Here is a 24,031-nt window from a genome sequence, read left to right on the forward strand (position 1 = left end):
TAGTTTACGACTGATTAGGATCGGATTTAACATTGAAATTGCGACATAAATTTTTATTATTGCAATTATATTATAGCAGATTGTTGCATCCATATTGTAACTATATAGTTTACAATTGATTAGGATTGGATCTAACATTGAAATTGCGATATAAATTTTTATTACTGCAATTATATTATAGCAGGTCATTGCATCCATATTGTAACTATAAATGTCGTATGAAAAATGAAAACGAATAAATCGATACCGTATTTACTCGAATATAACTTGCACTTTTTTTCCCAAAATTAAAGCTAAAAAATCATGGTGTGAGATATATGCGGGGATTTTTAGAAACTAAAGTTTTCAGAAAAAAAACTGAAAATGTGGATGACTTACCAAGAATCTCCTCTTCGTTATAGCTACTTCTGGCCTCCAGAGCGGTTTCCTTGTGTGCATTGTCAAAGTCATCTATCCAAATAGCGTCGTCTTCTTTCCAATTATTCCAAGTAATTTACAAGATTTTAGATACGTAACGAACACCCTTCACGAATGTCTGAGAAGTGAAAGCAGAACGTGAAACAGGCAGCAATGGTAGGCCAATAGAGATAGAACAGCTATGAAGATGTGGATATGATTGGTGCGGTATTAACAAAAGATCGCGTTACCAAAACACAAAGTCAAGCCGACATTTTTGAGCTGAAATGCTAATTCTCTTCACCCAAATTCCATAATATCTGAAATGTCTTAACAACGTTCACTCTATATGTCTTAGTTTTAACATGTTTATGAATTTTATTGCAGCTTTGTGTTTGAGTTAGTGGGGCACTCACATACATCTAACTAAAAACAATAGATTTGAGTTAGATACTGTGTTTGCCGGTGAAACATATGGTTTTGCTTAAGTCTAAACAGCATGGTTAATGTGGGAGGGGACATGTGATTCATTAGTTAGTGCCGTTTTTATACCAGCTGTCTCTAATTGCAGTTGGGGAAAGCATGTTGTTTACCGCGGGGAGTGAGTTATTGTTCTGATGTGAAAGTTGTTAAACTTTAGTTTTGTGTGCGACGTACAGTACGTGCAAAACTTTTTAATTTCTTTTTTCATAAAGTAAAATCAGGGTACAGGGGTGCGAGTCATATGCGAGGGCAAGTTATATTCGAGTAAATACGGTATTTCTGTTTTATTATAAAAAGCAATCATCCTTTTTTTAAAATCTTTCCTTGAGGCGTCGGAGGCACACGCGGCCTGGGGACCGCCAGTTTGACACCCCAGCTGTATACTATTTGGCTGAATAAGGGCTTCCTTTGAGAGGTCATGATAAGTCTGAAGATTCAACTAATCAAGGAAATTATATACAATTTTTAAATGTGCTCTGTGTGTATGATCTTTTTGACAGTCGTTTAAAGGATTTGACTATATTTCAAGGAACTTCTTCCACATTACGAAATGATATTATTAGTTCTATATCTGATGTGGTAAAAGGGTTACATGTTAAAATTACATGGGACAAAATTACACAAGGAAGAAATTACATATAGATAAAAAATACACTAAGAAAAAATTACAAGGAAATGACTTAAGACAAGGAAATGACTAAAACAAGAAATAACAATAATAGACAAAATCCAAGAAAGAAGACTGCGATGGTTTGGCCATGTGACCAGAATGGGAACAGAAAGACTACCATCTAAAGCCCTGAATACAACGATGGAAGGTAAAAGATCCAAAGGACAGTCCAGAATTAGATTGATAGACCAAATAAAAGAGGACCTGAAAACCAAATCACAACAAGCGACACCAAACTGGACAGAATTGTTCGAACTCTCCTGGGACAGACAGAAGTGGAAAGAGTTCATTCAGCCTCATCATCATCCACAGATGATGGAAGAGAGAAGAAAAAATTACACAAATTTGAATATTCACACTGCAGTTTTTTACTTTAGAGTTCTTAAATTTGTGTGATGAATTTTATATTTATTTTCAGATAAGAGTTCCGTTAATTTTGTAATACTTTAAAAGACCTACCTGTTGACTTTAATTTGATTAAAATATTATTGGCATTTTGTTGTCAAATTAAACACAAACTTTCTTAATATTGCAAAAATTACTTTTATTTTAAAAAATAATAAAAAAACAAACACTAAGTCATATAAGCTATACAACATAAAAAATCCAATCGTCTATTAGAGTCGTAATTTTGTACAATATTTGAAATACATTGTTTTAACAAAATGTACCTACAACATCCTTTTTTTTTGTTGACCAGTTAAATGCTGCAAATAGTTTGTTAAAGAATTATCTTTACAACATACAGTGTTATCCAAAAATTTCCAAACAGTTGGATGGGAACGCTGAAAGAGCGACTGAAGTCCATAGTGCCATCCTTCGATACAAATTGTAGTTCTAGCTATACAGTTGGCTACAGACTGTCAATGGTTCCAAGTAGAAATATTGAATAGAGGTTGTCTATAAGTGCCATTCCTGAGCTGTCGACCTCGAATATATGTACGTTCTAAGAAGGAGAACTTGCTCGATTTGTTCATTATATTCATCTAAATTAGAGAACAGATCAGCAACTTCTAAAAATGTTTCTACACTTCTGGTAAAAGTGCAAGTGATTGTAACATTTTAATGTGTACTGCAAATGACTGATTGGATTCATATAGAGATTTTAGTCCACATTCATTTACTTTGCGTATAATAGATTGTGATAAGTGGAAAAAGCAGCCACCAATTTCGATGTTTTCAAACATGGTATGGAAAGCATTCATTGCTGCTGTTTCAAAATCGGTCAAAATTTTTCGTGGCTGAGCTTGAGGAATTTTCTCCAGTAACGTGTTCAGCATCTTCATGTATATTTCTTCCTTTTTCCCTGGTAGAAGAGCCAGTAGACAAGGAAAAGCGATGCCTGAATCATATTGGACATGGATACTGTATAACTGATAATATATTTCTGGAACCACTTTAAATGTACCATCTGCTAGCCAAAAATTGTTAACTACAAGTTGATCTAGAAGAGTCTTGTGACCAATTAGTATTATACGTTCTCGATCTTCTGCTCCGGAATCATGAATAATCCATTTAGAGTACTTCTGGTATTTCAAAATTTTTGTTATCTGGATTTGACAGAACATTTCCGATTGCTTTAGCTTTAGATCTATTTAATCACCTCATCATGGAGCTCTTCTTCTGTTAGCACATTTTTAATCCGTCTGATACAGTCACTAAACTGTTAGCTATAATTGCATGTGCCGTAGCGCCTGGATTCGACATTTTTCTTTTCATTTGGTTTGCAAGTTGATGAGCTTCAGATTCAAAAGTCCTATTAACATGACAGTGTTCTGAATACTCATGGATAATCTTGTTGTCTCTGGTATGGAGCAGCGATCAACAATGTCAAGTTCTAAACTTTGCAAAACTGCAATGAATAGTTCCAATAGCAGTTTCATGGTAATGAACAAACTCAAATCCTTTGTAAATTATAATTTGACCACATTTATTATTAATGCTGTACTCAAAATCAGCCACGGATAAATTAAGAATTAATTAAAATAATTATTAATTAAAATTACAATTATTAATTAAAATTAAAATTATTAATTACAATTAAAATTTTGTGATTTTAATTATAATAAATAAAATCACGAAATTTATTACGTCGCATTTTATACACTAGTTGTATTACGAGTCACTAAACTAGAACTGAAGAATGTAAGACAAAAATTTACTTATATACCTTCTCCTAAACAATTCTTAGAAATTCTTGAGCAGTTCATGGTGATTAACAATTGTCGATTGGTTTTACCATAGGAAATTATTCCTTATAAATCTGAGGTAAGTACTAATTAGGGTAGCTAATGGCTACATCATTTGGAGTTTTCAACTCCACCACCTCCCTAATCCTCTTGTCCAAATCTACACTAGTGATTCACCCCTTGCTGGTTATAAATTTTGTACAATTTCTGGTAAATTTTATTTTATGTGTAATTTCTTACTTGTGTATTTTTTATCTATATGTAAATTTTTGTTTGTGTAATTTTTTCTTTGTTTTTTCTTCCCTGTGTAATTTCGTAATTTCGAAATTACTTGTGTAAATATTTTCCTATTTTTCCTTTTAATTTTTTTCTTATATAAATTTTTTGTTTAATTTCATAATTTCGAAATTACACAAGTAATTTCTTAGTTGTGTATTTTTTCCTTTTAATTTTTTTCTTAGTGTATTTTTATCTATGTGTAATTTTTTGTTTGTGTAATTTCGTCCTCGTGTAATTTTTGCAGTGCAATTTTATCCCGTGTAATTTTTTCCTGTGTAATTTTGTCCTGACATGGTGGTAAAAGACGCTATAAAAAAAAGAAGAAGAAATTACTACTGCTACATTTGTGGCCATTATTCTGGATGAAAAATCTGATGTCACAAAATTGCAGCTATCAACTGTTTCTCATTTTGTCAGTAATGGGCAAATACATGAACGGTTTATTGGATTTACAGACTTAAGTGATTATAGAATGTCTAGGACTTTTTAAACATGTTGTATGCAGAGTTGAGGAATTCAGTATTAAGGACAAGTTAGTCAGCCAAACTTACGATGGTGCTTGTGTAATGAGTGGCCATATTAATGGCTTACAGAGGAAAGTTATCGAGGCATATCCTTTAGGAATATTTACTCATTGCTATGCCTGCATTTTGAATTTAGTTCTGAAGCAAAGCCTCTCAAATATCAAGGAATGTAGATTGTTTTTCAAAATTATCAGTGCATTGGTGACATTTTTTTCTAAATCATCGAAAAGAATAAATGCTTTGCAAGATTTTGTTGCTTAAAATTACCCTCCATCGCACCAACCAGATGGAACTTTACTTCCCATTTAACAAGCACAGTAAAATGTCACAGAAATCAACTCAATGAATTTTTTGAACATGTTGTGGAGAATTCAGGGTAATGGGACGTAGATGTTGTAATCAAAGCTCATGGTTTTTTGCATTCTTTCAAGATTTTCAAACAATTTTGCTGCAAGAAATTTATTCTGTTTTATTTTGCTATGATGTCTTGAATAATATACTGCAAACTTCATCCTATGATATATTGTACTGTTGTAAAAAAAAAAAAGTGCATGACTATGAAGCAGCTTAGGAATGACATGGAACATGGATTTGATGAAAGTTGGGTTTCTATATCAAAGGAGAAGCATACAGTTGATGAGCTGAGACCTAAGAGATGAAAAGGACCTGAAGAGCATATATCTTCAATTATATCAGGGAATAGTCCTCGAGTTTAAAACTGGCATTATTCCGTTCATTAATTTGATAGTCAGTTGCATATATTTTAACATGGCTGTATTCATCAAATAAGTTCTCTTCATTAAAGTCTCTGAATTAAAGTTGAAAGAAAGTCTTAATTCCTTTGACACATTCCATTAAATTTTCCCAGGATACGGGTGTGTTCAAGCAAGCCCATTCCATTTTAGTAAATACACTAAACTGATTGTGAGTCCATTGAATATATTGAATTGTAGTGAAGTAGAAATTGGAGATGTTGTCTCTAAATGATAAGATTTCATTTTGATTTTCACTTCGCTGGATAAATACTTCTCATTTTCACGCAATAAAATTTTTGTAATAAGAATGTCTATCTCTTTTTTTTTACCTCGCAACCCATAGCATATTCTCTTTCGATTCACTGGATTGCCTCAGAAAACATTTTCATCTGATTTTTTAAAAATAGAAGATAAATGAAAGACTTCTTATCACTGAAAAACGTATTCAAAATTGTTGGACATTTATCTTGAGACAAGAAATAGGATTTAATCCCATCGTACATTGCGATAAAACGAATTAAACATGGCTGCAGTGAAAGGAATCGCGTTTTGCTATGACCTAAAATAGCCTTGTATTCAGTTTCGACAAAATCACAAAAAGATTTCAGACTTTCGACTCTGACAGTGAATTGGTGAAAATGCTGGAAAATTTTACCCAAAATTGTTTGAATATTGGTAAGATATCAGCAGCAGTTTGTACAGCATTATGTATAATATGAGTTGCACACCCTACACTTATTAATTTTCTGTTTAATTTGTTTTGTAATTTAGTAAAAACATTAATTTTACCTTTCCCTTTTAATCCACCAAAATTTGTGTTGGTATTATCTGCTGAAATGCCTATTATTTTATCAGTAATGTTATGTTTTTGGGCAGCATTTAAAATGTGATCACAAATTAGATCAGAAGTTTCTCCAGGAAGGCCAGAAAATTCTAATATTTCTGTTGAAATCCCTTTATCAACAATGAAATACCTCACGTTGATAGGCACAATCTTAAGATCAATATGATTAGATGCATCTATGGATATGCAACAATATTTTACATTCCTCAGATCGTCCAATATTTCACTTTTTACATGTAGTGATAACACATTGGTAATAATAGCCTTGCACTTTGTTTGTGCACATGAAAATTTCTTATTCAAGAATTTTTTTAACATAGAGGATGTACAATCCATAGATTGGAAACTGTGATTGTGTTTAACTGCATGAAAAACAAATGTAGCCTCTTGTGCAACCAACTCCATTTCTTGGCTACCTAACTTTTGATACCCAAAAATGATGTCAATGATTGACTTGAACTTTTTGCAGACACAGCAGACTCGTGTTTTTTTGTATTGACATGGTCAGTTATATCTGCCTTACCTCTGTGGCCAATGTTAAATTCTGCATGGCACACGCTACATTTCACTCTTGAGCTATCATCACAATTACTGCTTTTTGTCATGAAAATGAAAGGAAAAAGATCCTTGAATTTTTCATTGAAATTACACTTTCTTTTGGACATTTTGTAACAAACGGTATAACTTTATTAATTGAAAAAATACAATGTTCAAAATTAATACATGAATGCAAGAATACAAAATGAACAGTTCAAAACTAGGTTATATCACATACCTTGTAGTGATATAAAAACAATTTAGCGCCTTACGCGTGAAGCTTAGTTCGCATAGCGTACGATATCCGACGGCCCGAAATGTTTCTCATTGGTTGAAAGAAAATGAACTATCGTGGCGTGTTAATATTCAAAAACATGTCGACCAATGAGAAACATTTCGGACCGTCAGATTTCGTACTCTATGTGAATTAAGCTTGAGACAAAAAATTGCTAAAAATTTACAGCCGACCAGACGAACGAAATAGATGCCATGGTTGTGATTAGTTAAACATACAGTTGGACGACTGTCTCCCTCATTCTCGCATTCTTTTCTCCGGCTGAATGAAATGTATGGAACTAAATCGTTTTCCCAAAATTCTAACATTCTTCGGTAATTCACCGAACTACAAAATAAATATGTCTCTGCTTTTTTGTTTTGTAAACATACATTTTTAAAAGCACCCAAAAATATTACAACTTGTACTTATTCTTATTAGAAATGTTAATATTTTTATATTCTAAAAAATCCCGGACATTTAGCCTCCCGAACTAAACATATCGGGATGCCGAGACTGTTCCGGGCAAACCGGGACGTACGGGATCCCTAGATTAGCCTCTCGCTATAGTTTTTAACTGAACTACTAAATGTATTAGTGGTTGTTTATTATTAGTTAGTTATTTATACTTTGCAAACAAATCTCTTTTCCTTTCATGTTCCTTTTTTTTTTTTAAATTATGCCATCATAATTATTCACACTTATTCATGTCTAGACTTTATAGGTTCACATGCTATTCGCTCTACCCAGCAACTTATAGAACACGCACACATCACAAATGTTAATTATTAATAATTAGTTTACCATTAATGAAAGTATTTCTACTCACACTTATTCTTTCCTTTCATTTCCCATTCTCACGTCTTATTTTCACCTTTGAGTAATTCAAATATACCGACCAAATATAGCATTCTCCTTCATTGTTGTTTACTGATATATCTTAAGACAAACATTGTCCCCGACTCTACGCAGATTTGGTTACAATTAATTGCATTGGACCAATTAAGATGAGTGTTGATGTGCTATGCACTCTCAAAACTTGCATACATTGATAAAAATTTGGTCAAATTGACGTGAATTTTGCACACCCAACTGAAATGGGCACGTGATGCCACTGATATATGTGAAATCATCAAAAGTTAAAAAAAAAAAAAATGCCATCTTGCATAGTTATTTCTTTAAATAAGTTAGTTTTTGTAGTTATATGTGCTAGTTTGTTCATGTTCTCTTATTTATAGAATACACATAGTAAGTTGCACCTTGTATGAATTACTTCATTAATAACTTGTGTGGAATGTGATAAATTTCTTTCAGGTTCATCAAGAGGATTCTGATCAAGTGCCTATTGTTGATTCTATTCCAGCAGATCCATCATCAGTTAGAGTATCTTATTCTGTTACTACTGTGAGTAGGTAGGTATCTAGAAAAATTAAAGAAATTATGAAAAGTGTATATCCTATTAGGATGTATCCACTTGGATATTAAGCAGTCAGAGATGAATTCATGACGTGTGACCTAGTTGACCAAATTGTTTTCTGTATTAGCTAATCCTAAACATGGTCTATAACAGTGGTGTTCAACCTTTTTTTACTATGCGAGCTACTTTTCTATAAAAAGTTATTCGGCAAACTACTCTCTTATATATAAGTTATTTGGCGATCTACTCTCTTATATAGATCATGTTCGCCCAACCTGATATCTGATTATGCACAAATAAACAACTAAAAAAAAATACACAACTAAAAACTTTATTTGTGTATTTAAAAATTTATTTATCACTTTTAATTATTTTAATACAACAAAAAAAAAACCCAAATATATTGGAATGAAATATTTATTTCTCTATTTTGGAAAACCAAAGTTAGAAAAATCAACAAATTGATTACAAACTCATAAGTTACAGGAAATGCTAGTTATTTAAAAAAAAATAAAAAGTTAATGTGAAATTTGGAATTTTTTGGACCTCGCAATATTTTCATAGTCAAGTTGATATGAAGAAGTGGCCAATTGCAGACAATCATCCAAATGATCATTTGTAATTTGGTTTCTTAATTAATTTTTTATGGCGGTCATATTTGAAAAAGTGGATTCTGACAAGTATGTCGATCCAAAACACGACAGAATTTTTCGTGCAATATCAGTTAATATTGGGAATTTTTCATGTGCATACTTCCAAATGATTTCATTGTTTATTGATTTTAAATGTAAACTATTCTAAATGTTTATTATCTCAAGTTCTACTTCAGCTTGGTTTATATCAAACAGCCCACTAATTTTATTTGAAATTTCTGTGATGTTCAAGTTTTCTTGAAATGGATTATTGATAAGATACAATCATTTCAGTTTTATTAAAATCTTTAAATCCTGAATTTATTTCTTCCTCAACTAATTCTATTCCACGAATAAATTCTTTTAAATCATAGCGAAGCATTTCTTGATTTTGTTCAAAAAAACTTTAATGAATATGGGAGATGTCTAAATTCGCAGTCATTTATATTTTTCTTTAATAAAAGTAAGTATTGTTGGAAAGTTTTTATTGAACTTAACATGTCAATTAAATTTTTATCTCTACCTTGTAACTCTAAATTTAAATTGCTTAATTTCGTACAGAAATCTACTGAAAATGATAAGTGTAACAACCATCTTTTATCACTCAATTGTGGATAAATATCTCCTTTTTCATCAAGAAAAAATTTTATATCATTAATTAATGCAAGAAATCTTTCTAAAAATTGACTTCTGCGGAGCCAGCGAACATTATTGTACAACAGAAGTTCCCTATCATCATCTGCTTGTGATTTAAATAACCGCTGTTGCAGAGCTTTTCCTCGAACAGAATTTACAGTTTTAAATGTAATATCCAAAACATCTTTTGTGTTTAATCTTTTACTACACAGTACTTGTTGGTGAATAATACAGTGGTACGTTAAAAAATCTGGATATTTGTCGTTTTTACATAATGAAATGAAGCCTGATTTATTGCCTATCATTGCAGGAGCACCATCAGTAGTAATAGACACAAGTTTAAAAAGCGGAAGTTTGTGTTGTTTCACAAATTCACCAAATGCTAAAAAAATGTCTTCTCTCCTAGTCCTTTCCAAAATGGTATAATTTTCAAAAGTTCTTCTTTACTTGAATAATCTTGAAATACCATGCAAATAAATACCATTAACTGAGCAATATCAGTGAAGTCGTTTGATTCATCAAATTATAATGAAAATGCAACACACTGGTGAATGTCTGACATTAACCTGGCCTGGAAACTTTTCTCCGGCAATTGGAACTCTTCCTTTCGGCAATTTGAAACCTTGTTTGCGGCCTAGAAGTAGTTTCTCTCTAGCGACATCTTGAACTGAGAAGCTCCTTTTTGGAAGCAGGAAACTCCTCTCTCAAGTAATGTGGATCCGGGTAGTCTCTCTAACGGCGACTCTGGACCTGGCTGCCTCCTCTCCGCTAGCAATTGTGGAACCCTTCTGCTTGCTTCAGTCCCTTTTTATTAGGCCTCCTCTGAGACCTCGCATGAAGTTTGGCAACCTCCAAAGAATCGGTATGCGTCTTTCATCTAAAGTTTCAAATTCGGCATGCCTTTGGTTCTCCTCCGCTTTCTGTTGATTGTAAGTTGCCGGCCATCGGAAAGTTGTTTGAACTCTTTCTGACTGACTTCGGAGATGTTTACACTTAGAGCCTTCAAGCCTTTCTCATACATACAAGTTTCAATAACAATCTTTCTACTGCTGCCATGTACAGCTTCAGTGACAAAAACATTGCCTTTGTTTTTAACACACTAACATATTCTTATTAAAGCAGTATCTACAGTTAGCTTCAAAATAGTTATTTACAAAAACATGTAATACGATAATACGAACTATACTGAGACAAAGTTTATTTTTTTACAATATTCACATGGGACTTAGCCTAAGTAAAAAATCGGTGTAATGTGCTTTGGAATATTTAATATTTAAGCTACAATCGAGTTTTTACACTTTGCTTATAATCGTATTCACTTGGCTCGCTGTTTGACTTCCACTGATCCAAATTAATTCATTTACCCGGACTTATAAGAAAATTACTGATTTGACAATTTTAACGAAAAATAAATAAACAATAGCAATACATTTAAAACGAATTAAAAATAATACAAAATAATGATAAATAAAATATTATGTTTTCAGTTTTAATTAAATTTGTAAGGAGGAATACAAGAGATCAACCAAAAATCGCTCCGTGATCGATGGGTTGAACACCCCTGGTATATAATGATATATTGTTAGAAATCACGTTAGCTTGCAATTTACATCAAAAAGACTGCAGCAATACTGTTATTAGAGAAAAAGTGAAATGCTTCAGTAACAAAGAGAAGACCTTAAAGATTGGGTGAAATTTTAAAAAAATATTGATATGCACTATCAAGAGAACATGTTAGTGCTCTTGATAGTGTATATCAATATTTTTCATGTGGTTAAAGTTGTCTACAAAATTAGAAAAACAAGAATATCCTGTTATCCCATTCTAGAAGTTAAAGAAACAGATGAGGAAAAAGAAGTAATCATACATCTGATTTACGTGAATTGCATATGCAGGATTTTGTACTCTTTCCCAGTCATTGGAGAAACTTGTTGGTATAGCTTATTTAATTGTTTAATTTATTTATTCATATGGAGTTTCCTCCCTTTTCTCCCCCGTTCCTATTTGGGGCGATTTGAGAACCCTCATGGGAGGTTAAGTATTTATGGCTGTAGATCCATGTGTGTTCAGGGGACTGGTTTGCCTGCGTGCGGAATGAAAAACCCCAGGTAAACTGGGGGGGGGACCTGCTGTCTATGCCCAAGACCGGCAAACTTGGCTATGGCTGAGGAAGATCCTTAAGCTCCTCACGTCAGTGACGGAAATTGAACCTAGTACACTCCTTCCCCAGGCATATGGTTGCGAAGCGCAAAGCCACTAGGCTAACCGCACGGACAATTGTTTAATGAAGGTTGTCCAATATGGAAGAATGAAGCATATATTTTAGTTACCAAATGCATCATTCCAAGTGAGGAATGATATAAGCTGTACTATTAAGTTCCAAGAATAGATTTTGCATGTTTAGCGCAGTAAATCTATTCTTTGTACCTGTAGATTTGTATCTGGCCAGTAGATAGGAATGATGACACTGAGCAGCACATGGAATTGAACTTATAAAAGGGAAAATATTTTAATTATTTAAAAATAATTAATATAATTTTTCCATATATGGTATATGCACAATACAGCAATCCCTCGATTAGTGTGCCTAATGCGTTCTTTAAAATAGGCACATTAATCAAAAACGCACTAATCAAATATAATAACCTATGGGGAAAAAGCATAATTCATTCCTCAAATTTCTTTTTTGAACCTTAATTTTTTTATAAAAGTATTAAGGTATGTCTCAGGGCCTAGTTAAAGGAAAACCATGAAGCTGAAAGACAATAAAACATATTCAAAATATAAATTTATTATTCTACTTCTTAACAAAGAATTGATCTAATGTAGTTCGGCGGGCATTTTGTTTCTTTTTTTCATACAACCAACGGTATGGCCCTGCTGCCTCTTCTATTCTTCTGCAAATTTTACTGCTTCTCTCTTCAGCAGGGTCAGCCTCTAAGCATTGCTGTTTAAAAACTTCGATTGTATGAAAAATATTTTCAAATCGTTTCTGTGAAATCTCTTTTGGCTGACTATCAGTGGTTAAATTTTCTTCATATTTGGGATCTTCCCACTATGCATCTAAATTTAGCAGATCGGAATCATCAATTTTTCAGAATGAGATTTAATTAACTCTTGGATGTTATCATTGAAGGGGAGAAAGAAAGAATGGCATTCGAATTGGTCGCCAACACGCGAAATCACGTGCTTTATAGATAAAATTTCCCAACTGTTATACAAGCAAAATAGTTACTACTTTAAAAACTACAATGATCATAAAAGAAAAGTTAATTTTCCGACGTGTAATAATAAACAACTCATCCCAGAAGATGGATTGATTACCCTATTATCAGAATGGATTCTCCTTTTCGTGACATGCACAGAAGTGTCGAATTGTCTCGAATCTGTGGGCGTACTATAGCAGACGACATAAATTTTGGCGGTAAAAATTTGGAACATAGTATACAAAGTGTACATGGAAGTAGTGCAGTGTGCCATTAAAAATAACTTCATAAAATGTTTTAAATCGGTAACTAAATTATTTCATTCTGGTGAGTGATTTTTTAAAATAGTTAGCCATAAAAATGTATAGATAGAAAATTTTTAAAATCTGTAACATTTATTTTTAAGATGTATATAGGCGCACTAATCAAATTTGTGTATCGAAAAAAAATTACGCACTAAACGAAAACACACTAATCGAGGTCACATTGATCGAGGGATTACTCTGTACTAACGTCTGTAAAGAAGTCTGTACTAACTGTTATTCACACAATACCTGTGAATAACAGTTAGTACCTGTAATACTTCTCCTTGAAGTCATTCATCATGGAATCACTCACAACCACCTCTGTCGACCTGTTTCACTACCCTCTAAGTAGAAAATTATGTCTCACACCCTTGCACATTTACACAATTTCCAGAGATGATCCCTTATTCTCTCACTTCCTTTCCATGTATTAGAAGAAAAAAAAAACATCCTCTGTGTGAGTCCTATAAAACTCCTTTAGTAACTTATGTTTGTCATATACCTTCTTTTCTGTTTATCAACTAATGCTTGTAACATACAAACTTTCAGTCTCTCTCTCTCTTTGAAGGGAACATTCCATAGACTTGTCACAATCAGTCACTTGTTTCTGGATCCTCTCCTCATCTCTAAGGAAAAACCAGATGACTAGATCTGTGGGTAGTAATCCAGATGCCATGGTGTATAAATAATAAGGGTAATAATAACCATCCTTCTCTGCTTGTCAGTGTCCTTCAACAACTATTTTATCTAATGAACTATTTTAGCCACCTTTGCAATATGCTCTCTAAACTTCAATTCCTTGTTGACAATCACCTCCATATTCCTGGCATCAATTTTCTGTAATCCAGTTCCATCAGTGTAGTAAGCAGCTTATGATTTCTTCTTTTCAAATCACATTATATTACACTTGGCCACATTAAACTAGCAGCTGTTATTCTTTTTCAGATTGACAGCCTATTTGTCACCCTGCAGTATCTCTGTCATATTCGATCTAATAGACTAGTTTAGGTGTTGAATGTTATTCGTAGCTTGTTTTGATGGTATTGCAGCACCAAATGAATTAAATTATAAAACGGACACTCTTAATTTATAAAGGCAAATTTTCCTCCTGATATCTTTGAATTATTCAAATTTACTTTGTATGCAGGTTACTTTACATGGCAAAGAAAAATCTACAAACAGGTTAATGGTACTGTTATGGATCCCTGCCCCATTTCTCTCACTCTCTCTCTCTCTTCCCCCCCCCCCCAACCCTTTAGCCAACTTTTAATGGAAAACTTTGAAAACAAAATACTTACCACAACTACATACAAGTTATGTGATTTTGATGTATTGACCATTTTGCTTCACGGGCAAGATACTTTGGATTTTTTGTTACCTACATAAACAGCCAACATCCAATTCACTTCACAGTAGAAAAAGAATGTAATAACTTTGCAATTTCTTGCCACATTAATCACCTGCCTTTCAGATGTTTCACTAAAGCCAACATACACAAGAAGATATCTACATAAATAATCACATCATCCAGCAGTATGGTATTCTAAAAATGCTTCCATACAGAGCTAGGGCGATTTGCTCTAATAATGCAGCTCTTTCCACGGAACTTAAATATCTTTGCCATACTCGCCTGGCCAATGGCTACAGCTCTTACAAAATAGATAAAATGCTACATGTCCCTCTTACTTCTCCTTCCTCAAACACAAGAACAAAACACCACTATTCCATATGTCTGAGGTACATCAGAAAAGATAGCTAAATACTAAAAAAAAAATATTAACAACACTGTGATCCACTCTCCTAAGGATGAACTCCATCCTCTAGCACCTAGATGGCGAACCTATGGCACGTCAAAGATTTACAGGTGATATCCTTTTATATGGTTATAAATTATTCAACCTTTTTTTTTTTAATTGTTACAATACGCACAACTTAAAGCTTGTTTTATTTTGTTTCTCTCGTACATGAGACAGCAACTGTGAAGACGTGCATATGATTGGTGCGGTATATTAAGACAACCAACAATTGTTGAATTGAAACGCTAATTCTCTTCAACCGAATTTCATAACATCTGAAACTGTCATAACAACATTCACTATATTTCTTAGTTTTAACATATTCATGACGGGGTGTTCATTTATCGTTCCAACGGAACTTCTCATTACCAGCGGGCTCAACTCTCACAAAGTTTCAACCCTTAGTTGAATTTTATTGCTGCTTGTTTGCATTTGAGCTGCCAGTCGAACTCGCACATTCATTATATGGCCTGTTTCAATTCGTGCTAGAATTTTATTTGAAGTTAACCTTTGTGATCTGTCATAATGACATCAAGAACTTCAAATGCAATAAAAAAAAAAACGCATATTTCATGTAATTGAAAAATTGGACAGTAGTTTTTATTTAGATACTGTGTTTCCGATGCAACATATGGTTTTGCTTGAGTCTATACAGCATAGTTTCTGTGAGAGGGGACATGTGATTCATTGGTTAGTGCCATTTTTATTCCAGCTTTCTGTAATTGCACTATTTGTTGAAAAGTATATTACACACTGCAAAACACTCTTGTACCTTATTCAGGGATACAATAAAACTACTTGTGTTTCTTGCATCTGCAGTATAATGATGTTGGGGAGGGTGTGTTGTAAACTGCAGGGAGCAAGTTACTGTCGCCTTGATGTGAACATGTTTAAATAATTTTTGTGTGCAAGGTATATATGCAAAACTTTTTAATGTTGTGTTTTGTGAAGTAAAATCTGGGTACAAGTTATATTCCAATAAATATGGTAAGCATTTCGCTGACAAGTTGACATCCTTCTTGTGCTTCCCCTGCTCAGTTAACTTCGATGCTGAGTTACAATGCATAAATATTTTTCTTGCTACCATTTTTTTTCCCAAACCAACATCATTAAAATCAATTTCACATTTTACACTGAATAATATTATAATTTAAAGTCAACAACATTATATATCGACAATTAGAAGGCCTAGCAATGGACAGTCCCTTGTCACCACCATGTGTGGATTTGTTTATGGAGAAATTAGAAAATGATATTCTAGCTAACATTACTCCAAAACCAACAGTCTGGTGGAGATATGTTGATGATGTATTTATTATCTGGAGAGAAAAAGTAGAAAGCTTACATGAGTTCTTAGAAAAAATCGACTCTTTTCATGACTAAATAAAATTTACTTTAGAGTTAGAAAGCAATCATCAATTATCTTTTTTGAATATACATGTCAAAAGACTAGAGAATGAAGATATTAAACTTACTATATATAAGAAACCCACTGATACTGGACAGTATCTCCATTATTCTTCAAATCATCATCATACACAAAAATGCAGCATCATCCATATGCTATGAAACAGAGCCGACAACATAGTCACAGACGAAGAAGACGTATGTACAGAACTTTCCCACATCTCCAAATCTCTTTCTCAAAATGGGTATCCTCTAAGCTTAATCAATAAAATGCTCTATAAGAACAACCTCCAGCAACAACGTATAGTAACTCAGTACATATGTGGACTATCATACATAGGCCAAACTTCGAGAAGCTTAGAAATTAGACAGAGGAAACATTGTCAGAGATGTTAATCATAACAGAACAAACACCTTAGGTTTGGCGCATTACTTCTCAACTTCAAACCACGCTATGCATTGGGATAACAGCTTAATGCCTTACATGGAGGAAGATTTCTTATGTCGAATATTTAAAGAAGCTGCAGTGGTGCTACGAACAGGAAACAACCTTAATAGAAAGCAAGGAGTAATATTAAAGGATGTATGGAAAAATCTTATTAGCTCATTAAGTTTAGCGGAACTTCAGTATGCCAGAAAGTATGTAATGCGTATTTATAATAATGACTGAAGTATTTTGCTTCACACATACCATGTCACGCGGTGCCCTTCAATTTTGTTGTCTAACTGTTGTAAACCGTTACTGCATTCCTTTGGTTTTTTTTTTGCATTTATTAGTTTTTTCACAGTTTAGTCTTGACAAAGCTAGTCAGTTTTGCTAGCGAAACTAGTTGACGAATTTGTACATATATATATATTAAACCTATGGTCTTATAATCCAAATATCTATTATGTTAATTATAGTTAATAAAGACCAAATATAACTTTCAACTGAATAATATGATAAATTTATATATAAATGAATATTATAAATATAATAAAAGATTATTTATAAAATTATAAATATATATTATAAATTTATAAATAAATTAATTAAGTTAGATTAATTTTCTATTAATTTTTCCCCTATTAAAAACTGCCTGGCACGTCAGCAACTCGAATGGTAAATTTTTAGCACGCACCGGCATGTCAGTAGCTCGATTTGTAAATTTTTGATATGCGCACATAAAAAGGTTTGCCACCACTGCTGTAGCATATCCTGCTGTGTATGAATTTCACTGTGACTTGGCCTACTACGGACAGACAGAGTCTATTAATATCTGCCTTGGAAAACAAAAAATATATTCAGTACCATTATTATGCCAAGCCTGGACTGCCAGACCACCTTTGGACACCCCTTCACACAGGTTTAGATGAAAGAAAACCAGTGTACTATATAGAAGTAATTTCAGCTCAGAAAGATTATTTTTAGAGTCAGCATGGCTATAAAGCATTCTCCTAACCTTTTTACAATATTAGAGGACACTAAATTAGGACTTTAGATCTTTTGTTCATTACACTTGCAATTGTTTCACTTGCTGATTGTCTCATGTAAACTAACATGTTGTTTTGTGCTTGAACCTGTAAAATATAAGTCAATTAAACATCTTTTTTATAATTTAGTTCGTTTGGTGTTGTGATACTCTATCATCTTCATTAACTATTACCTTTCCCAGTTTTATGTCATCAGCAACCAACAGAATATCCCTTAAATCATTTCCTGTATCATTATCATCAAATTCCTGACATGTACCTTTGGGTGAGAGGGGTCAGGATATTATGATAGCACTTCATAAAAAAAGTTATGTTATTGGTAACTTCCTATCAAAAATTTTCATCCAAATTAACCCTCTCATGCATGAATTTTTATATTCATTTATAAAAAATTATAATGGCATGATACAGTACCATTTAATCATACAGTATTACCATGAATTCATTAATTTTGCTGAATTTGTGTCATGTATATGTAAAAAAAAATGATGTCCACTAACACCAACAGACTACAGACATATTTCTATGGAAATGACTTAGACTAAGGAATTTATTTTCATTGAAAGATATTACAAGTATGACTAAACAGATTATAAACAATTTATATTTTGCTGAAACACTGCATGAATGATCAAAATTTGGATTACTTAGTAGATACAAAAAAAGTAGAACAATTAGAATTTGCAGTAGAGCTATTGTTAAATCCTGAATGAAAGAGAATTTATTCTCAGTTATTTCATTCAGATCTAACAAGTAGCAAAATTCCAGGAGCAATATTTTTACATTAGTAAAATTAAAGTTGATTGTGAATTATCGATAAAGTTCATAGCTTAAATATTTTCCTTACTGTTATTAGTTCTTGTGAAGTTATCAGAACTTGAAAATATGTAAGGATTATATTAGTGTGCGAATATCTGAGTCATACTACTAGCGAACTAAGCAGATTAGGAATGAAGGCCTGAGGCAGTCACGTACACAAGGACTGAATTGCAAGCAGAAGTTACCAGTAAACACACTAGAGGAGTGATGGCAGTGGGTGCAAGAAAATTTAGGTGCCAAGAGAAAAAACGTGACATAAGAGGGAGAACATTGCGACAAAGATATATAGAGTTGGGCGACGTGAACTCGAGGCTTTTTCTCCTTGTTTTCCCGTTGTGCTGGTCATCTAGTTCCAGAGTTCCCGAGGACGGTGGTAGGAGTACGATCGAAGTGGACGATGTCAGTAGGCCGCCCGACAGCCAAGCAGAAATTCAGTTAGAGTACAGACCTCGACTTTGCAGTGAATGCAGCGTAGACCGAGAAGTTATGTGTGGACCATTTGATCCGATTGCGGTAGACCAGATTTGTCTACACTGAAGGAACCGAGTCGTGACAGAACCCGCAAGTCCGTTTTATTAGGAAGAGTTATGCAGATGCAGGATCAACGAGACCCAGACATCCTACAGACGATCTAGGAGAAAGCCAAAGAATTCCAGAATCCCCAGTAAAGTAGTATCTTATTCAATTTACTTGTGTACTGAGATGAGTAATAGGAATCTGAGAAAAGAACTGATTAGTTACTAGATTTACAGTGTGTGATAGGACTTTAGAAAACCAGAATCTTAACGGGGAACTGTAAAGTTATAGAATTGTAAGGAATTGTGTTAAATGAATTATAGCATGTATAGTCTGTTAGTTCCTAGTTTTCTGAGAATTGTTGAATGATTAGCTGGAAATGTTAAGCAATTAGGAGTTTAAACTTAGCTTTATAAGAGATATAGAATTGTGTAATGAGATGTAAAGAATGACCTGGAAATGTTTTGTTAACTAACGTTAGCCTGCTTGATAGCTGTAAGTTTTTAACCACATAAATGTTATTTGTATGTTACTTAGTTTAATGAATAAATCCATTTTTGTCAATCAAATAGCCTGCCTGATCTTGGTCTCAGTGCATCATTCATGAAAATTTGAATCTGTATGGAATTGACATTTAAAGATAGCTACGACTGCAGAGAAATTTAAGAGTTGTATGACATTAAAGTTTAGAACAGAAAATATAGATTTAAGAAATAGTGTGCATTTCTGATTGCTAAATCCTTGACAATGAAATTTCCTCTTGTCTAGAATTTTGGATGCCGCAGCATAATCAAATAAATTTTTCCTAAATTTGAAGAGGGATTAGCACCAGAATTGAAACAAAGGAATTGGCTCTTGCCTGAGGCAATCCCTTTGTCAGCGAAGTTTGCACACACTATCAGTAAAATAAGTGGCGGCCAAGAGTTGATTGCGCAACTGAGAAGAAATTAAATAATAGTTAAGAAACATCATATAGAGGAACTATAAGTAAATTAAAGCCTAAGATTAATGATTTAAATACATATCATACATATTTTACACTATGTAAATCAAGAACAGCCTTATTCTCTTTGCCTCATTTTGTATGGAAAGTCTGAAAACATTCTGGACAGATTGGAACCTCACATCTACCACAGATGTATCTTGTTTTACTCTTGCAGTGCACATCTCTGCAACGATTGGCATTAGTACCTGTTGTCTTCTTTGGGAAGTGTCCACTTCCGTCAAAACGTTTCTCATGTGGCACAGAGTTGTGTGCCACATGAAGTCTTTAGTGCTGCTGGTGTCTGACTTGAAGGGCATCCTTGTTTCTTTGTACCTAGCTGAACTAAACCTTATATATCAAAGCAGTTGCCACTCTTGATTTGAATTCCAACACTTGGTGTTTTCCTCTAAACTGTGGTTCAGTACCAGCAAAGGGATTATCTTTCTCACTAAACCACACTGGTTGTCTCTGCAATGGCATATGACCAGCAGCAGCTATATTTTGCACACTAGTTAGACTTTGAATGTTGTGACTCTGACGAACAGGGGAAGGACACTGAACATCACTGTCTTCACTTGAACTGTTGGATCATTTTGTGACTGCTGGTATGTAGAATCATCATCAGAATCACTCAGCTCCAAACCATCTTCAGATTCCTCCAACAGTTTTTCAATCTCCTCTTCAGTTAAGTCTCTTGTGGTAATAGGCCTTTTTCATGGCTGTGGACCTGGCTTTTGGTTATCCATCTGTAAAAGAAATGATAATGCCAATTAACACATTTACTATTAATTTATATATTGTTATACCTTGCCTCATTTTAAAATGTTGTACAAGAACTTTCTAACTTCAAACTATATGCCACATAGATTACCTTACAAACATATTGTCCTCATTTGAGGAAAGGTTGTTTTCAAGTTCGTTTTATGAATATGGTAATAAACATGAACAAATTAAATATTCACACTTCATCTACAAGGTATAACAATATATAAAACCATACTAACCTTTCCAGAAGACTAATAAAATCACCAAATTCCAATCAACAAAACAGATGAAACCAATGGCTTCCAATTGGTCTCTCCAGATGAGGACTGCATAATAATCATTATGAGGGAAAATATATGCATGCATAAGGGCCTCATAATATGAGGAGGCCCTTATGCATGAGAGGGTTAACCTGCTATCTGTCAGGACTCTAGTATTATCAGATCTTTATTTCTGTCTTCTAAGACCTTTTTACTGTATCAATCCACCTAGATCTTGATATTCTTCTGGGTCATTTACCTGCCATCCTGGCAAAGAATACTTGTTTTGCTAATCCTTTCTTCTGTTGAAGTGTCCATACTATCTGAGATTAGCTCTTCGAACAATGTCAAGTTCTTTCTTAATATCCTCATTTTTAATATGATACTGCCATTGGTTTCATCTGTTCACTTCCCTAAATCTTTCTGAGACATCTGTAGACTCGTCTTTGATCAAATGTGTTTTTTCTAACCCAGCTCTCAGATACACAAGTTAAAAGTGGTTTGAACATTGTCTTGTATACAGCTAGATTAGTGTTTTCACTGATTTCTCTCTTATTCTGTATAAATTTATTCAGTTGATTTCCTATCATACCAGCATTAATAATTCTGCTATCTATTTCCATATTTAATTTGCTATCTTCAGTAAAAAGTTTGTGCCTAAATAACTGAATTGTTTTAAGAGGGCTGTTCTATAAGTCCGTGCAAAGTCTAAGATACGTATCGAGGTTATTTTTAGTTGCTGGCAACTGTTGGAGGATCACATACTAAGTTTCAGTCAGATAGATCTATTACTCTGTGTTTGGCGTTCATTTGAATCAATCAAGTACCGTGATTTGTGAAAAATGGATGAGAAAGAATTTCGTTTAGTGATTAAACATTACTTTTTGAAAGGCAAAATGGCTCAGGAAACCAAAGCTAACCTTGATAAACATTATGATGAGTTTGCACCTTCGATTAGAATGGTTTATAAGTGGTTTAGTAACTTTCAAAGTGGCCATATGAGCACAAGTGATGCTGAACATTCTGGATGCCCTGTTGAGGTCTACTCCAGAAATTATTGAAAAAATCCATGATATGGTGATGGATGATAGAAGAGTGAAGGTGCATGAAATTGCTAAGGCTGTGTGCATCTCAAATGACTGCATACATAATACATATTTTTTTTTATATAACGAAATATTTACGAATTAAATAGTCATTACTGTGGTTATTATGTGTGTTTTTAGTGATACATAATATTTTACATGAACATTTACACATGAGAAAACTATCCACAAGATGGGTGCCACGTTTGCTCATGCTGGATCAAAAGCATCAGCGTGTGCTGTTGCAAATTGTTCGATTTACGCTATGAAGTCCTTTCGCATCCACTCCCCTTACTATCCAGATTTGGCTCCCTCGGACTACTATCTGTTTCCAAACATGAAAAAATGGCTGCCAGGACAGAGATTTTCATCAAACGATGAGGTGATTGCTGAAACAACTGCCTATTTTGAAGAGTTGGACAAATCATACTATATGGATGGGATCAAAAAACTCTAATATCGTTGGACTAAGTGTATAGACCTCAAAGGAGACTATGGTGACAAATAAAAAATGTTTGTCCCAAAAACATTGTTCTCTTAATTTTTGCACGGATCTATCGAACAACCCTCGTACTTGTTCTTCAGATTCTCCATTTAGGATGCAGTCAATGTTTTCAATGTTTCTGCCTATTTTCATTGTCTTTGTCTTTTTATTGTTGATTTTCACACTAAATTTATTTAGTGTAATTTATGGATTTATTTAGGAATATAACATCATCTGTATAAACTAAAACGATAAGATTAACATATCTAATTTTGATATAAGTTTAATACCACTTCCTTATTGTGATTATATAAATGACAAATAAAAGTGAAGATAATGTGCTTCATTGTCACACATCTGATTTAACATCAAATCAACTTCTTTACCTCCTTCAATACTAACTGCTGACTTACAACTCAAATATAGGCTAAGTATTTTTGATATAATGTCCTATTCACACTGTGTAATTGAAGTTTTTGAACAGCTTTTCTCTTGGCACCTTATAATTCTTTTTCAAATCTACAAAACTTAAATACAGATCCTTCTTATATTCCCATGATTTCACAACTATTTGCTTTAAAGTGAAAATTTGATCCTGACAATCTCTATTTGGCCTGAACCCATCTTGTTCTCCAATCTTCCTTTCCACAATTTTTCTTATTTTTTTCTCAAGTATACTTGCACAAATATAAAAGTAAAATTTTATAAGTGGATATTAAATCCAGCATTATTTCAAAGTTGAATGTAGAAACTGTGAAAGTTTCGTGAAGTAAGTTGACCAGAGAGCTTACAGGAACATGCTCCCCGGCATTCACGAGTTGCCTTAGAATGGACTAATAGAAGACACTTGGGTGGCACCTATGTCTTCTATTAGTCCGTGCTGAGACAACTCGTGAATGCCGGGAGTCTATTCCCATAAGCTCTCTGGTCAACTGACTACAAAACTTTCATAGTTTCCACATTTGGCTTTGAAATAATGCTGGATTTAATATCCACTTATATAACCTTCATGATATTTTATTTTCTATGTTCTTACCAAAGCCTTCCTATGACTTTTGTTTAGCTAGTTTTACACAGTGCTCTGTTATTTACATTTTTATCTGAATTTTCTAAGAGTACAATTACTTTCTAGGAGCTTTTGAAGTATTTTCTTCTTTTCCTTGGCTGCCTCTTTAACTTCCTGAGTCATACTCTTCTAGAGAACTAGAAGAGTATGATAACATTGTAATTTTAAAAAGTTACGATAGCTTAAGTTAATGTCACTAATCTGAAACTTTATAGTGAACTAAATGTG

The 24,031-nt window shown here is 33.4% G+C and overlaps 1 protein-coding gene across 4 annotated transcripts in view; it reads left to right on the plus strand.

The window, feature by feature from the left end:
- Positions 1 to 24,031, plus strand: part of Uvrag (UV-resistance associated gene) — a 247,078-nt gene that overhangs the window by 140,781 nt on the left and 82,266 nt on the right. For all 4 annotated transcript variants that reach the window (XM_090413519.1, XM_090413518.1, XM_090413517.1 and 1 more), the window contains one exon: positions 8,266 to 8,363. In XM_090413519.1, coding sequence (XP_090269645.1) covers positions 8,266 to 8,363 — 98 coding nt within the window. The remainder of the gene's footprint in view (positions 1 to 8,265; positions 8,364 to 24,031) is intronic.

The sequence above is a fragment of the Typopeltis vanoorti genome, chromosome 24 (genome assembly GCF_054136105.1).
Source record: "Typopeltis vanoorti isolate ZY-2024b chromosome 24, IOZ_Tvanoo_1.0, whole genome shotgun sequence".
Classification (NCBI taxonomy): Eukaryota; Metazoa; Arthropoda; class Arachnida; order Uropygi; family Thelyphonidae; genus Typopeltis; species Typopeltis vanoorti.